Below are 17,066 nucleotides of genomic sequence, written 5' to 3' on the forward strand. Positions count from 1 at the left end.
GGACTGGTCAGGAAATGGATAGAAAGTCAGGAAATGGATGGAAACTCGGATGCAGAAGGATGGCAAATGAGTATGCAAATGAGATGATTAGCAAATGAAAGAATCCCAAATTTTAACTTTCATCCAGCAAGCTACAGAGGCATTAAATTCTGATTTAACTAATTCATGATCCTGACAGAGGTTTTTCATAAGGGGAAAGCTCCATACTGAAATGATGACTCAGATTGCATCTTGGCCTGCAGTTTTGTTTTAGGGAGCTGTTCATTTATATTTTATATATATATATATATCACCCCCCTCCATGCAATATGATTAAAAAGCAAATATTTTAACATAACTTAGTGATCTGAGCTATTACTGAAATGTCCACAGTTTCACTCTTTTTTTTTCTCCTTCTCTTTTTTTCCCTCCTAGATTAAAGAAAACTTTAGAAATCTATTTGCTTTGACATATGACACAATATTTAAGAACTGAAATCATCAATTAAATCACACATCAGAAACATTTCCCTTTGGTAAAAAAAAAAAAATATAGTGCTAGACGATGTACACTTTGAAATTGTTGTTAATGTTTAAAATGCAATCTGAAGTGCATATGTTATTTGGAGGGAAAAATTTTTTAAAAAAGGAGAGAAAACCAACATAAATTACAAATTTTAAAGTTTATGGGGAAAAAACCCCCAACAAAACAACAATCTAGCAATGACTGCTTAGCAAAAGCATTAGCAGATAAATGTGTATCTTAGGGCTTTGTGGATGGTTTTCTAGCATGAAAGTTAAATGTGTTATTCTTTATTTTGTTTTATTGAAACTGAGGAGATCTAAAGGAAGCAGAATTCCTTCTAGGTACCTGTAATAAAGCACCAAACAAAGCAGCCACATGAAGGTAGCAAAAACCTTTTTGGGTTGTCACTGAAAATAGAAAAGGTGAAGTTTGACAAGATTTCAGATCATGGGGGTTTTGGTGGTTTGTTTTTTTGTTGTTTTTTTTTTTTTATTCTGGGGACTGAAGCTAAAAATAAAGTCCTCTTATGGTCAACATGTTGGAGGAAATTCAAAGAACTCTCATAAAATAAACGTATTTTAAGAAGTGTTTTGAATTGCAGCGTGTCATTTCTGGCCAGCAGAAAATTACAGTTGTAGCTTTGGAGGGACAGTTCTGTTAGATCAATGGTCATTATGCAAAAAAAAATAAACTGAAAACCTGATGCCTTAACCCCTTCAGCTATTGCAAAGCAAACAGCGAGAGGACAGCATGTCCCTGCCCTCACTGCTAGTAAACTTTGCACCCTGTTGCAGTTACAAGAGATTTGGGGTTGATGTTCGCAGCAGGTTTATAAATTCCTCCATGCTAAAAACACAGCTGCAAAGCGCTGCGTGCGTTGGCTAAGCAGAGCCGCATCGTTACTTATTGCAAACTACCACAGTTTGGGTCCTGAAAAATCAAGGAAATTATCTGAAGCGTGTGCACGAGCTCCAATATCCCAGCCTGAAGCATGCTGCAAGTTGTTCCTGGGCTATATTTAACCCTAACCTTTGGAGTCTTTAAGGCAAGTGTCTGCTCAGCCAGGTAACGGCGATCATCTGTGTGTAGCTACCACGCACGTCCCGGCGGGTGCACAGAACGCCCTGAGTTGTTTGTTGTTTTTTTTTTTTTTTTCTGCAGCATTATTAAGGCAAAGCCATCCATACTTCACCATGTTGTTACATGTGTCTGTCTGCTGATTATAAAATGTGTTAAACAGTATTTAAAAAACAAAAAAATGCAGAGCTGCGCTTTGATTTATTCAGCGAACAAAACATATGCTCGCTGTTCTGTTCTATGTAATTCATATGATCAATAAAATTTCCTTTCAAAAGAGCAACTTTGGCATTTAGAAGGATTGTGCTGCTGAGGGGAAAAGAAAACAACCACGTTTTGCTCTTGCTGTATGTAGTCAACCTCAACCTCTTGCACCAAAATAAGTTTTTTCTGCTCTCTAATGTCGTGTTTATTTCTGATCCGCAGGATCGAAGCTGTCTATTGTGGCTGCTATCCGCTGTGTCCCAAAGCCTTGGTGTATCCAGAGATATTTCCAGGTAGCTGCTTTCATTTGCACGTTGTCCGGACTGAAACCTATCCACGTGGATCCATGCTGAAACAGAAAGTTTGAGCCTCAACTTGAGTAAAAGCAATTGTTTATTTGGCAAGCCAACGTGTTAGTGTTAAGGCAAATTTTATGTGTTTTAATACATTAGAAGGAGTTTATATTTGCCATCTGTTCTTTAAAGATAACACAAAAGCAAGTTTTGAAATAGCATTCTTCATTGTTAGCATACACATCCCAGAATGATAGATTTTTTTGTTGTTGTTGTTAAAAGGTCAGTGATGCTGCAGTGGTTTGCAGATTTATTTGTTTTTGATACACGGTTTAAAAAAAAAAAAAGGAAAAAAGGAAAAAAAGGCCAAAAAAAGGCAAAAAAAAAGGGCAGAAAAAAAAGGGCAAAAGAAAAAAAAAGGCTTAAAAATCACACCAAATTATATAAACAATTTAATACTTAATAGCATGCAACTGCAGCACAGGATCCACACTAATGTAGCAGCAGCTCTTTGGGAAAAAAAAAAAAAAAAGAGAAAAAAATCTCATCACTAAATGTATCACATATGCATTGTGTTACATTAGAATAATGTATTTTAATCACCCAAAGGAGATGTCTAAACAGCACAACTACACGGCCTTATTTAGCATTAAACATCCTTGTGAGCTGAGGTAACCTTATAAAATCATGCTTAAATAATGTAAAACACGAGGCGGCACAGAGCAATATGCATTTTTAATTAGTAAAGTGACTAATATCGAGTGTGTGCTTTGAGGTTTTTGTTTCATTAAAAATGTATCTCCCTTTTTTTCTTTCTTTTTTTTTTCCCCCTTCTTTTCCTGCAGCTGAATATCTGTATTCTACACCTGAACAGCTTTTTAAAAGGCTTCAGAATTTCTGCAAGAGGCCAGATATTGTAAGGAAACATCTCTATAAGGTAGTTGTTGAGGAAGAGTTTTGCGGTGCTGGGATGCCACGTTGAAGTACAAAGCAAAAGGAGGGGGTGGAAATCAAACCCTTAAAAAAACCAAGAAAACAACATTTAATTAACATAGTAATGTTTAAAGGAAACATGCTAGGGAGCGATATTAGTCGTTACACTAACAAGGATTAATTAAACTAGATGCCAGTTGTATTAACCTAGGTCTTATGAAATACGTGCACTCAGTGCATGCTACATGCTCTTTTTTGGGGGGGAGGGAGGATGGGGTCTGTTGTTTTAATTTATTGTTTTCTAAAATGACTGTCCTTTACATTGGGACCCAAGAGGCTTATAAAACCAAACCTGGATTAATTCAACTCATTAGTCTAAAAGGAAAATAAAAGAAAGATCCCACAATTACATTAATGAGGATAAGCCCTTACCTTCCTATCCTAATTTAATCTTCCAAAACAATAATGTGCAGGTAACTGGTATCAGGTAAGATTTCTCTGCTTTGTGGAATGGTTTGAATCGTTTTCATAATTATTTTCATAGTTATTTTAACACTCTGGTTTTTTTAAGGTGTCTTTGGCATAGAAAAATGTTTATCAGAAGTGTGGTTTTTACTGGCATTTATCATGTCCTGTTCTTTGCAGTTTAGAAGTACAGTTCCCTTTTGAGATTGGGTTGATTGGTCAATGCTAGGCTGACTTTCACTTTTTAATGAGGTGTGTTTATACTGCTAAAAGTCACTTTTTAATTTTTTTTTAACTTTTAATTACCCCATTTTAGATCAAAGACTGAATTCTATATTCTCCCCGTGAAGAGCTATTATTACATGCTGCTGCTTTTAGACAAATAACTGCTATTTTCTGCACACTGACATGCACATTTACAATGTTTTCTGACTGTTTCAGTCCTGGGTATGCCGTGGGTGGTGGGTTGGATGCTTCTTAATCCTACATGACAAAGGTGTTTCAGGTTGTAAAAAGCCTGAACTCAGCTGAAGTCCTTAAAGAAGGGCACAGAAACGCTCCTCGCGTAACGTTAGCCGTGCGGTACAAATGTGGCCTTTTTAGCGTTCCCAGGCACGCTGTTAATGAGCAAGTCGAGCAATCTCCTTCTTAATTTGGAAGCTCATGCTGCCAGCAGACCTAACCTCATCTCTCCACCTTCCTCCTCCCTCTGGGGACCAGGGAAGTGTTGGGTCTTGCTGTGCGTCGTCTGCGTCTCTCCCCCTTCCCGCACACATGTAGCAGGAGGAGTGAGGCTTTAGCCCACGCCTGACTGTTCTTGTGACCTAAAAATAGACATTTACATAATGATACATCAAACATGATGTTGGTTCTGCAGGAAACAGTTAAACTTCATAAAAAAAAAAAAAGGAAAAAAAAGGAGAGAACCAAAAATGCAATTTAACACCCAATTTCAAGCTCATTATCTTTCATTGTCTATTAACTTGGCAATGGTTCAGAAGGTAGCTCATAATAGTTTAAAATGCTGACTGAACACTTCCAGTGTTCAGCGTTGCTTCTTGAGTCAGTAGTGTTGTGTAGTTATACATGGTGGCTTCAAAGGGAAAACAGTCCTTAAACATTTACCTTGACATTTCCCAGTGCCTCAAGTTCAGCTGACAGTTGTGTTCACCATGGATCTTCTCTCTGTGACGAGATCCCCAGCTCCTAAACAGAGCTAAGGAGCACTAAAAATGGAAATAACAGGAGAGCAAAGCTGGTATGAAATAACATGGGTTTAAAATGTGTGCAAAATGCTATTTTGCTTGAAGGATTTTTCTGTTTCCTTTAAGAAAACTCCCTTGGGATGATTTGCAGGCAGAAGCTGAAGGTGTTTATCTCACCCAGCCCTGTACAGATCTTCCGTGTGCAACAGGTAGCAGTTGAGCTGAACAGGGGATTGTCTTAAAATGAGTAAAGCAGAGCCTAATCCAGAACCTGTGAGCACCAGTGAAGAGATCCCTGTTGTCTTTAATAGGCTTTGGATCAGCTCAGAGAATACTGTTAGAGTTGTCTTTTTGTACCTACACCCACGTATGCCAAGTCCTCCTTTGCAGTGAAACTACCAGCAAAAGCTCCTAGAAGAATGCTAGCTCAGACATGTGTTGTTAGTGTCATTCCAGTTGGAATGATGCTGCCTTTTAGGAAGCGGAGAAAAATGAAGGGTACACAGCACTTCCAATGTGTTTTCAGGTTTTCTTTTTCCAAATCAGTATAGTCCTTTATACACTACAATGGAATAGAAAAAGGGATCCCAGCACAGCAGTGCATGCTAGCTGCTTCTCTTTCAGCTGCAGCAGTGCATACTAGCTACTTCTCTTTCAGCAGCAGCCTTCCTGACCTGCTCCCTGCCTTGAGTTCATAAAGCAGCTGTGAGGTCTTGAAAGTCAAAATGCCTTTTAAAGCAAACAGTGCTTTTCTCTCCTGATTGGGGTTCATGGATTGGGAAGTCATCACCATCACAAGTACCCTGGCTTATCCTTTTACATATTGTTGGGGTTTTTGTTACTAAGGATATCCATAATAGTTAGGCAGCAGTCTAATTAAAGAGGCAGTTTATTCCTTCAGCTGTCCTCAGTGCTTGTGCTGACAAAGTTAGGGGTGAAAGGGAGATAAATGACAGCAGAGCAGTCAGGTTAGAGAGCCAGACGCAGGGAATGTCCCTCTGAAAATGCACAGACCAAGACATTAAACTGCAGTAGCTCAACTCAGTGCAGCAGATTGATGCTGGCAGACTTTTTAAAGCATCCCTAATGTAAGCACCTATGAAAACCTTTCCCAGTGATGTATTACTTACCCTGCCTATTCACAGCACCCACGGCTGGCTCATTTGCATTTCACCATTGCCTCCTACCAGTTATTAGCAGAAGATTGAGATGAGTGGAAAGCAGACTTCATTTGTTATCATTTATTTGTTCTGTTACAGCTTTATGGAATCAAATGTTGCTCCCTGGTTCTGGGTGCTTGTGGTTGCCAAAGTAAAGAGCCAGAATGAAGCAAGGAAACAGCACCAGGGCATCATTTTCTGTCAGAGTACACCATAAGACCTGTCAGTGTTCACAAGCTCCCTATCTAGTAGATTTAAAATGTAAAAAAAAAAAAAAAAAAAAAAAACAAAAACCAAACAAACCATAAAATAGGGCAAAGCATTTGTTTCTGCATTATTTTCTTTAAGTTTACCTTTCAGTTCCCTCACTTCAGTTTCTTAATTTAAAACAGCATATATAAAGAGTATACAGTGGAAAGGGACAAGAAGAGTTGCCAAAAGCCAGGCATGGAAGGAGCTGACAACTTTAAATAATCTCTCCCAGCCCTCCCAGCTGAATGAGTGCTGGTTGACATGCTGTCAGCTTCAGTTCCTACAGAAAAATCCTTCTCTCGCTCATGCTTGTTTAACAGAGAAAAGAATTTGGCCCACTTTCTGACATTCATCTTCTCATTTCCATCACACTACAGAAGCTCACCTGCCTATGAAAAGACACATGGCGTGATTTTTTCCCCCCCCCTTTCTTTCTTACACCACTGTAGAAGGAAGTCTGCTGAATTCAAAGGGATTAAACTGCTGTAAAATCAAATTAAGATCCCAGTTAGACCGTAGACATCTGAATTGTTTCCAGTCTCAGGATTTGGCTGTATAGGGCAGTTCTAACAGAACTTTTTTCTTTCCTTTTTATTTTTTTTTCTTTTGTTCCTTCTCTTTTTGCTCTGATTTGAGATAAAGCAGTATCTTTGGTATTTCAGCAACACGTGTAGAAGGGAAAACCACTCCTGATCCAGCTTTAAGATTTAGGCATAGCTAGGAAAGCAGCAGGAGGCATTCTCAGCCTAAGGATATGGGGTGCCGGACGCATGAGGATGCAGGGGAGCTTCATGCCAGATGTCCCATCAGCCACTCAGCCCTGTCACAAGGAGTAGTTATTCACAGTTCTTGTACAGGCCATCTAAGGGCTGGGCATGAGACCTCTGCCCTTATCTTCACCCCCTCCCCGGCAAAACTTCATGAGAAATCAATTTTTCCATAAGGATGCTCACTGCCATGGATCAGCATGCCATATGTTTAATACTGTGATCAGCAGCTGATACTTGGAAGAAGGCTCACAAAGGTAGTCATAGAGTATTAAAGATCTTCACTTTGTCTGTTAGAGATTGTTCCTAACACATTGGACTTGGAGATTTTATAATCTTTCATAACCTTTTTTTGTATAAAGTATTCCCAAAATTTCAGAGTTCTCCATTTGACATTGAGGCCTTTGGAAAGCCTCTTCTTGTCTCTCACAGCTTCTTACAGCAAAGTAGATCGTCATATGTTTACAGGTGGCATTTAAAAGCATTTCCTTCCTTTGCCTCAGGGGTTCCCCACCTTCAGGTGCATTGTCTTCTCCTTCTGAAGTTGGTCACCTTGAAGGAGAAGCTCCCCATCAGCCATCTTTTCTCTACCATTCATTATTTTATAAACACTTTCAGTCTCTCCTCCTGAGTGTTATTCTATGTTTATATTCCAATCTCACTTCATTCAAGCCATTTGGGTGCTTCAGAGCTGGATTTGTGCTGGTGTGATCATTGCTTTGCAGAGTGTTCTAGGCCATGCCATCAGTTTATGTGATGTGTTTTACTCTGATAATTTTCAACCTGTTCCTTATGGAGCCAAACCTACTGTTTACTTTTTAATGGTGAATGTATATTGAGCAGATGTTTGCTTACAGTGTTCTCCAGATCTTTGGTCCCGAGCTGATAAAGTTAATGTAGAGCTTTATGGGGTATGCAAACAGTATAAATATTTCCATCCATCCTGCTGCTTTCCTGTTCATCAGCAGAGCATGTTTGCAGAGAAAGAAGGAGGCGTGGGATTGAATTTGTGCTTCTGCTCGGTCAGCATTAGGTGCAGTTCAGAACAGGGTTGGGAGCACAAGTGGGAAACTTGTGTTTGCCTCTTGAGATGCTTAATTTCCAGGGAGCATAATGAAAAATGGTTTCAGAAGTGGTCTAGGTCTGCTTCTCAGAGTCCATATGGGAAGGTTATAAGCAGCCTGGAAGCTCCAGAGTGTAGCATACTTTGCCCATTCTCTCCTGTCTCTCTGTCTGTGCTAAGTCATGGGACTCTAAGTGCAATGTATGTAACACAAGGATTTCTTCTGTGAAAGAAAACTTTGATTACTTTGAACATAGAATCGTAGAGTAATCAAGGAAGGGACCTCTGTAGGTCACCTGGACAGCCTCTGCTCAAAGCAGGGCCAGCTTCAAAGTAGGACCTAACTTGAAAGTTGGATGAAGTTGCTCAGGGTTGTATCCAGGTTAGACTGAGGTCTTGACATTTTTCATTCCCATATGTATGGGTGATAGAAGTGAAAGCCAGCTGGCATAGGTGGTCTGCACAGATGGAATATCTGCTGGACTATGGGACACAACTGAAGCATTTTGGGTCAACGTGAGGTCTTCAGGCAACGTGGAAGAACTGGAAGCAGCTGTGATATAGAGAGGTCTGCTAGCTAATGTGGATCTCTGTGAAGAAAGGGGCTAGGTGCTGAAGTTGCCTGCTGGGTCACAGATCACAGAATTAACCAGGTTGGAAAAGACCTTCAAGATGATCAAGTCCAACCTATAATGGTCATTCTGCCACACATATACAGACACAGTGTAAGTTTGTGCAGACATGAATACATACTTGTATAGGTACATAGAGCCCTGACAGCCTTGAGAAGTGGGCCAGTGCCAGCTGCACCACGCTCAACAAGTCAAAGTGCAAGTCCTGCATCTGGGTTGGACCAATCCCAGGAACAAAGCCAGGCTGGGTGCACAGTGGGTTGAGAGTAGCCCTGAAGGAAGAGACTTAGGGGTGTTGGTGGATGAGTAGCTCCCCAGGAGCCAGCAGTGCCCTCATGCAGCCCAGAAAGCAGCTCTGTGCTGGGCTGCATCCAGAGGAGTGTGGACAGCAGGGCAAGAGAGGGGTTTCTGCCCCTTGACTCTGCTCTGCTGAGACCCCACCTCCAGTCCTGCCTTCAGCTCTGAAACTGTTGGTGATGCAGTTGGTGGAGTTGTAGAGCAGGAAGAAAGCCTTCCTTAAGACAGCAGTTACATGTGTATCTTTTAGCATAAACATCAGGACTCTGAACTTTTTGTTCTAACAATGTTAGATAGCTTCCAGTTTCCTTCTAGAGAGTAAATGAAAAGTGGCAGATGAACCACAGCCACTGTAAAGTGGTAGATGGAGAAATAGGTCATGGGAAGTAGGACTGACTTCGAAAGAAAAGTTGCAAAGAGCATGAAAACTTAGTTTGTCAGCAGGCTTTATTTGAATTACCTTGAGAAAGAATGCCTGAAACTGTTTTCCTACTGCTGTAGTTGGTCAGTGTGTTCTAAAACATCCTGTGCAAGGTACCCACCAGTGTCTCTTGCACAGACTCACATCCAACATTTGATGTTTTCTCTTTAAAGGCAGAAAGAATGAAATGAATTTTTAAAGGCCCCCAAACTGCAGAGCAGCCCAGGTTGTTCAGGGAAATACTGTTGCTCTACTGAGGAGTGCTACCTAGCTCTGACTTGGGCCTCACAGTGCACCCAAGTCATGTAAACCAATGCTCTCTTTAGATGGTGGTTTCCAAAGGTGCTTGGAGTTTGAAAGTTGAGCTCCAAAAGTAATTACTCCAAGCTGCTTTCCATCTTGATTCTTCCCCAGCATTTACAGAGGGAAGAAGCTGGGTCACAGAGTAAAGCTGCCCCAGTATAAATTGGCTCTGCAAATCCCTCTGCCTGCCAAATCTCAGGTTTTGTGATGAATAATAGGCTCTGAGTCTTCATTTTATTAAGGTAATTTTTTTTTTGTAAGTGCATAAACTGCCCACCACATCAGTACTGTCTGCTTGAACTCCAGCTGTCCTGCAACAGCAGGTCCAAATGGATGAATACTCCTTAATAATTCTAAAGGTTAACTCTGAAGTCCAGTGATGGCAGAGTAGATATTAATTGTTTCAGTTCTGATTTTAGGACACAAGAAACAAATGAGTCATTTCATGGGAGATGCTGTACTGCTGGTGCTTATTGTGCTGCCTGTGCTTCATGAGGAGATCTTGCTTTATGTGAAAACTTTGCTTCTCCTCATCTCTGCTTGTTTAGGATCTGTTGACTGAATCACTGTTCCTTGCAAAAAAAAACTTTTAAAAAATGCCCAGCCCTTTGCAGAGTTCTCACTCCCAAAAGTAGGAATTGAACTTACTCTCTTCAAGGTTACTTAAAAATAAAGCCCAGGAGTCAGACTGATGAGCAGGAGAATTAGTCCTCACTCCATGGTTCTGCCATGTCAGAGGGTGAGTGGTGCAGATAAATCCCTGCAAGTATTCAATTCTTGGCATGTCTACTAAGACCACCAGTAAAGCAAAGAGACCTTTGATGCTGCTCATCCAGGAGCAGATAACCTGGGGCTGCCAACCAGTTTACCTATCTCAGAAAACAAACAAAAAGACCAGAAGAATCCATTCCATTTGCCAGTAAGTGTTCTCTGACTGAGTCACTTCCACCCCTCCTGAAATGCTGGGAGCTGCAGAACATTTCCACCCTGAGCCACATCCCTTTTGTGTCACAGAATCTAACATGGCTTGGTGGCTTCTCTCTTGTGCTTCCTCGCAGGGCGAGACGGCTGGCTTTGCTTGGGCAGCGCTCGGCGGTAAATTCAGGTCTCTGCTCGCAGCAGAACCAAGGGAAGATTTGTGACAGATGGGGCTAAGTCACAAACTTGCAGCCTCAGGCAGAATTGTGGAAGTTTCCAGAGTGTGCCCATATTTACCTGATCAGAGAGAAAAGAAAATCTGCAGAGGAAGCCGAGCCTGGCTGCTTGTCATAGCTGACACAGAGCCATCTGCCACAAACCTGTGGCGGCTTCAGATCTCCAATCCCTGCCACCACCCCAGCTCAAATTAAATACAGATTCTTAGAGACGTTATGATGGTTACACATGTCCTCGGCATCACATGCAGGAGACTGTTCAAAAAAAATATGTGGCCTGTTGTGTAACCGCACTCATGTATCCCATATGTGGTGCCACATTGAATTTCCGGTTGGATCTGTTTTTATCCTTTGTACTGGATGACATGGTGCCTGAATTCTTTCTTTTCGCCGACACGATGGCAGCCAAGCTGCAGCTTCAAACGCTCACACTTGGCTGGCTTTCTACCTAGGTTGCCAGGTTATCATTGGAGCCTTATTGTGTCCTCAAAGGGCCACAGGGCCTGAAAGGAGGATCCGAGCGCTGCCGGACTAATTGGGCAGCCATCTCTTGGTTGTTGGGAGGCAAAGGGCTGCTTTTGCACTTCCCTGGTTTGTTTTGGGTTGTTTTGTTCTTTTTTTCTTTTTTTTCTTTTTTTTTTGCAAATTAATGACTCTCTGGCACAGGGCGGGTTGGGTTAAGTGAAGGTATTAATAAGGGGTCTGGCAGGTAATCCCATGATTCGTGGAGTTACATTTGCATTTAATTAATCTTAAAGAAAGCTGAAAGATAAACAGCTGTAATTCAAACTAGCATGGGAAATATGCTACGTGGTGCCATCTATCCGATAAAATGAAAGCCCAGACACTTGTTTTATTCCTCTCAAGGATGGAGAACAAACAGATAACAGTCAAAAATGCTTCCAGTGGAAACCTAGGAGTTGAAATGTAATGGAGGTTCATCAAGAACCGTCGCATCCCGTTACAAACACAGCCTTTTCAAGATAAATCACTTCCCATTCCAGCAGTCAAGCCGCTGTATTTGTTGATGTAAAATGTTTTGAAGATGTAGATTGTACAATAAATTTTTAATAAAGTGCCCACTGCAATTTTTAATTAGCATATCTCATTCATGTATAAGTGTGTACATCTATCTGTCTGTTTATCGCTATGCATATCCTTGTGTCAGAGTCAATGAATGCAATTGTGTCTTTATCTGATGAAGTAGAAGCTGGTTTGCAAGTGATAATAAAATGTTATGACAATTCCATGATTTTCAGCTCTGGGAAGAAGCAGGAAGAGGACTCTGGGATGTGAAGCCTGGTAAGATCTCTCTTCGTGGACAGCAGTGTGGTTTCAGCTTCCCTCCTATCAGGCAGGGTAGCTTCTTCCCACATCCAGGCAGGCTGTCACCTGGCAGCATCTTCCCTTTGCCCAGGCTCCATCCACAGCAGGTGAAAGATAGGAGCTGCTCTCCCCCCCATGTCTTCTGAAAACTTCTGATGCCATCCAGATGCTGAACCATCCTGTTTCAGTGTGAGAGGGAGCACACGGCATACCTCTCTTTAAAATTACTCCATTAAGCAATCAAAAACCCCAGGAGAGATCCACAGTAAGTGTTTGGGGATTTTCCCACAGAGTTGTAATTTTGCAGGCATTGTCCGCTTTGCCTGCTGGCTCCTCCTTCTTTGTGCTCAGCCAAAGCCTAGTTTGGCTCTTGGTGTCCAATGTAGTTGAGTAGAAGTGATCTTCTCAGGACAGCACTGGAAACAGGCTGCCTGGAGAGGCTGTGGAGTCTTCTTCTCCGGAGACATTCAAAACCTACCTGGATGCATTCCTGTGTGGCCTGCCCTGGGTGATTTGCTCTGGCAGGGGCTTGGACTGGATGATCTTCTGAGGTCCCTTCCAACCTCTAACATTCTGTGATTCTGAGTCTTTACTGATGGGGAAACTGAGGCATGGTACAGCTAAAGCAAATTCATTCAAGTTTCACAGTGAATCATGCTCCAAGCCAGTCAAAGGGAAAGAGGAGATGCTGTAACGTTGCTCTAGGGCTTGTGACGAACAAACTCAATACACCAAAGCTCTGTGCTTTGGAGTAGGATTTGCTGTCCTCAGTGCATACCATGGCCAAATTTCTTGGCAAGGTGGGCCCCTGAGCCTCAGTGTCCTTACTGATCAGGGGTTCTGTAACCATCTGGTGAATGAGGCTTCATCTTGATGGAACATTTTAACTCCAAGTTATGAACCCTTGCAGGATTATCTTCTGATAATTCTTTACACTCAGCAGAGGTAACACAGCTGCTGAACAGCAAGGGTGAAAGTGTCCTTACCATGTCTCCTGCAACCTTCAGGTTGACATTATGGCAGTGACCACCCTGGACCATTTGAGATCCTCAGTCAGGAGGGTGAGGTAGGACTTCCCAGGTGGATGGATGTGATGTTTGCCCTGAGGTGGTCTTTCCCTCACCAACCCACTCTAGGCTGAAAGGACCTGAGGAGTTTCGCCTTGCAGTTTCTGAAGATCAAACAAGACAGCCGCTTGGTGCTGCTTCATTTAAGCCTTCACTTCAAAAGGTCAGAGAGACAAATTGGGATCTCAGTCCCGTTGTTCCTACACACATGAGTAAGCGGTGAATGCAGAGACCTAATCATGTGAGTAAAGTGATAGAATTAGCCCTTGCCTTCCTTTCATATTTCTTGATGTTTCACCTGCATCGACACAACGACTGTGAGCGCTTTGACACAAGTTTTGGTGCAGAGTCAAAGCCAAATGGCTTTCCCTGGCTCCTGCCAGACTGGCCAGGCAGCACTCCCACCAGGCAGCTTCTTGCCTTCCACATCAGTAACAGGCCAGACACCTAATTCTGCAATCCTTTTGTCTTAGTGTTCGAGATCACAGGAAACACAGGTTTATTCCACGTGAGCATTGTCTTTTCCCATATATAGAAAATAAAATCCTAAAATAACCAGGGAATTTTGTAGCAAACCCTTTCCAGCATTCCCAGTGAGGATCTGTGGTACCAGACCAGCTTCCATCCATGTGTGCAGCGTCGAGACCTCTGCCTTGGCTCAAAGCTGTTCTGAATTAGGAGGCTAGATTTGTCTAATTGCATTTTTAAAGAGCGAGCCAGCAGTTCATTAGAAATCACAGAGCGAATTCTGCTTCTCTATTACACCAATGCAGAAATCTTGAATGAATTTATATCAGGGGAACTGGGGAGGGTAGAATGTACCTCCCATCTTGTTCCTCAGATTATTAAAAAGTTAAAGGGCCTTGAAAATTAAATTCACCTTTCCCTGTTCAGGCTGTTTACTCTTTGTTTTGGATTCCAGTAGGGACAGTTGAAATGAATTAAGCCATCTCATGGCTGCTTCTAGTCACTTTTAACTTCAGTTCTCATGTACTAGCCCAAGACTAGTTTGTGTGGAAAAGCCCGGAGGGCATTTTATTTCAAACAAATTGTTTTCATGGGAATAATTTCCTAGAGAATTCTATTAAAACCTTTCCATGAATCCTTGATTCTGAAAAAAAATATATTTTATACATATATATATATATATATATATATATATATATATATATATATATATATATATCTATATCTCCATCCTTGATTTGGGAGGCTTTGCAATTTGTTATTTGCAGATATAAATGAGCACCTTAATGAGAGTCCTGGAGAATTTTTTCCCCTCTAGTAGGCCAACCTGATTGAACTGAAATACTTTTATAAATGGTTGAGGCTGGGAAGCGAGGCTTCGTCTTGCAGGAGAATTTTGCCTCTGAGTTATGAACCCTTGCAAATAAGGTTCTATAATAGAAACACTGTCAGAACTTTAATTATAGGGTAATAAATAGCAACGCTGCATTATCTTCTGATATTTCTTTACATCCTCAGTGAATGTACACAGCTGTTGCTGGAAAAATGATCGTCAAGTGCTCCCGAACTGTGCCACAACTTGACACCCACCGTCCATGAAAGCAGCAGCAGCAGTAGCGAGCGCTTAATGGGGAGGAGGCAGGGGAAAGCGGCCGCGGGCAGGGATTCGGCTGGCGGAGTGCAGGGACGCGGGAGCGCAGGGATGGGGCTGGAGGAGCGCAGCGATAGAGGCCGCTGGAGCGCAGGAATGGGGCTGGAAGAGCGCAAGGATGCGGCTAGTGGAGCGTAGGGATGCGGGAACGCAGGGATGGGACCACGAGAGCATAGGGATGCGTCCTCAGAACCCGGGAAGCCACGGCGGCTGCCACGGGAGTTGCCCAAAGCGCGTCTGACACGTGGGCGGGATGGGGACACTTTGGCACTGAGTGTCTCATCCCGGGAAAAGGCTTTTCCCATCCCGGCGAGGCCAAAAGGAGAGAGCACGGGCAGGGGCAGGTTAAACGAGGCTAATGGCAACTAAATACTACAGCTAAATAATAATGACGCTAAAGACGAGAAGGAGGCTGCGGACGCACCGCAACCGGGGGTGGCACCGCAGTGCGTTCCGCGCTGCTCCGCGCAGGGCTGCGGGCAGGAGGAGAGCTCGGCTTCCCCGGCGGCCCCTCTATCTCTTCTTGTTAGCATTTATATATATATATATAATATATATATATATATATATATATACACAACAAGCAAAGACTACCCCACACACACTATAGGTTTTCCGCGGGTGCGGAATCTTTCCTCAGCCATGCGCGCCTCCGGCTGCCCGGCTCCATCTCTCCTTCAGTTTGGGTGTCAGCGCTCTGAGAAGAGAAACACCAAAAAAATCCCAAACAAACAAAAAATAGCCCCCAAGCCCCGCAGGAAAACACAGGCAAAGGAGCGCAGCGCTGAGGAGGAATGGGAGGGCTGGATGCTGGGGGCTTAACCCTTAGAGCTTTGAAGGCAAAACAAGGAAATACATGGGAAAGGCATGTCTGTAAACAATGATAATTAGGCTGTTCAAAAATCATAACACTGATTAAAATCTCTGATTCATTATTTATTCATCACAGAACCTCTTTGCAGACCTGGGAATAGTGATTAAAACCTAAGTGCTTCTCGACGTTGCGCTGCTAGCGAGGTGCCTAAAAAGGGGTTAAAAATGGAAAGGAAAGAGGAAACCAAGCAAACAGAATTCTTCTTTCAAGAACCAATACTTTCTTCTTCCCTTCCTGGCAGGAATACTCCTATTCCCCCAAATTTTGGTATTATGAAAATGTTTCTCATCCGAGGTACAAGTGTTAGACTGAATCCAGTTGGTACTAAAATTGCAAACACACTTTCGCTCCCAGAAAAAGCCAGCAGAAAGGAACTTACTTTTAACTCCATAATAGCAGGTTCCACAGTAAATGAACAAGTGATGGTCAACTGGCCAATTATGGTATAAATACCTCGTTGTTTACAGCGAGGTGTTAAATGAGCCTTTCAAGCACAAAGGATCAGACTGTCTAAGCTACAATTTGTGCTTCATCCCATTATGTCTCCCCCCCACCCCACCCCCCCCCCCCAAAAAAAAAAGGGGGCCGGTGCTGGCGTAGGTAATGTGCCCACAGAACATATTTCTTTCTGTTGATTTTAGTTTGCTTTAATTCAATACACACTCTTGTTTACTTTTTAAAATTTAAATAAATGTCAGCATTGTATAATTTCTATGTTAACAAAGCAGTGAGCGAAATCCCTTGTATGTTTATAAAATATTATTGTTTAATTCACATAGTTTAGGAATTCCAAATGTTGAGAATAGGAAGGAGGCCAAATACCATCTGTTTATAACTATGATGCATCATCATATGTGTACTTTAAAAAAAGAAGAAGAAGGGGGGTGGGGAGGGAACCAAACCAGCTTGGTCAATCATGGCACTCTTCTATCTGTGAGGAATATGGTGAGGATTTCAAATTGCTGTGTGTGATTTGCAGGGAATTTCAGCAGGGGTTTTATTCTGAGCAGGGATGTTGCAGGAGTTCCTGTCCAAAGAACTGCACAAAATACTCACATGCCCCAGCTATTGCAGCCACCAATTCACCCTGCCTCAATATTCCCCCCCTGCTCCTAGAGATCAAGAAACAAAAATTAGAAGGTTTTATTTTAAACTCCTTCTATTTTTTATAGATTTTTTTGTTTGGGAGAGGGGAAGGGGTGGAGTATGCATTTGGGGCTTCATTTTCAAGTGATCCACACATTCATGTGCCCGGGTTTTTAAGGACAGAAAGAAAACATGAAGATTGTGTATCCTGTCTGTAGCAAAACAGGCTATGGGCTGTCATTCAACTGATTTTGCAAAGGTTTTGGGTTTTCTTCTTCATTTCTTTTTTAATAAAAAAGAAAAGAAACCCTCTCTGTCAAACGTGAGTAGTTTTAGGTCCAAGTTAAAATAGGTCCTCGTTAAAA

The 17,066-nt window shown here is 42.2% G+C and overlaps 1 protein-coding gene across 10 annotated transcripts in view; it reads left to right on the forward strand.

The window, feature by feature from the left end:
• GTDC1 (glycosyltransferase like domain containing 1) overlaps positions 1–10,718 on the forward strand; it is a 153,911-nt gene extending 143,193 nt beyond the window's left edge. For 7 of the 10 annotated variants that reach the window (XM_054381042.1, XM_054381048.1, XM_054381043.1 and 4 more), the window contains 3 exons: positions 2,008–2,078; positions 2,924–3,015; positions 10,635–10,718. In XM_054381042.1, the coding sequence (XP_054237017.1) occupies positions 2,008–2,078; positions 2,924–3,015; positions 10,635–10,718 (247 nt within the window). Of the gene's footprint in view, positions 1–2,007; positions 2,079–2,923; positions 3,016–10,634 lie in introns of those variants that run through there. The other 3 variants (XM_054381045.1, XM_054381051.1, XM_054381047.1) reach the window with 3 other exon arrangements.
• Positions 10,719–17,066: the final 6,348 nt, after the last annotated feature.

The sequence above is a fragment of the Indicator indicator genome, chromosome 5 (assembly GCF_027791375.1).
Source record: "Indicator indicator isolate 239-I01 chromosome 5, UM_Iind_1.1, whole genome shotgun sequence".
NCBI classification, from domain to species: Eukaryota; Metazoa; Chordata; class Aves; order Piciformes; family Indicatoridae; genus Indicator; species Indicator indicator.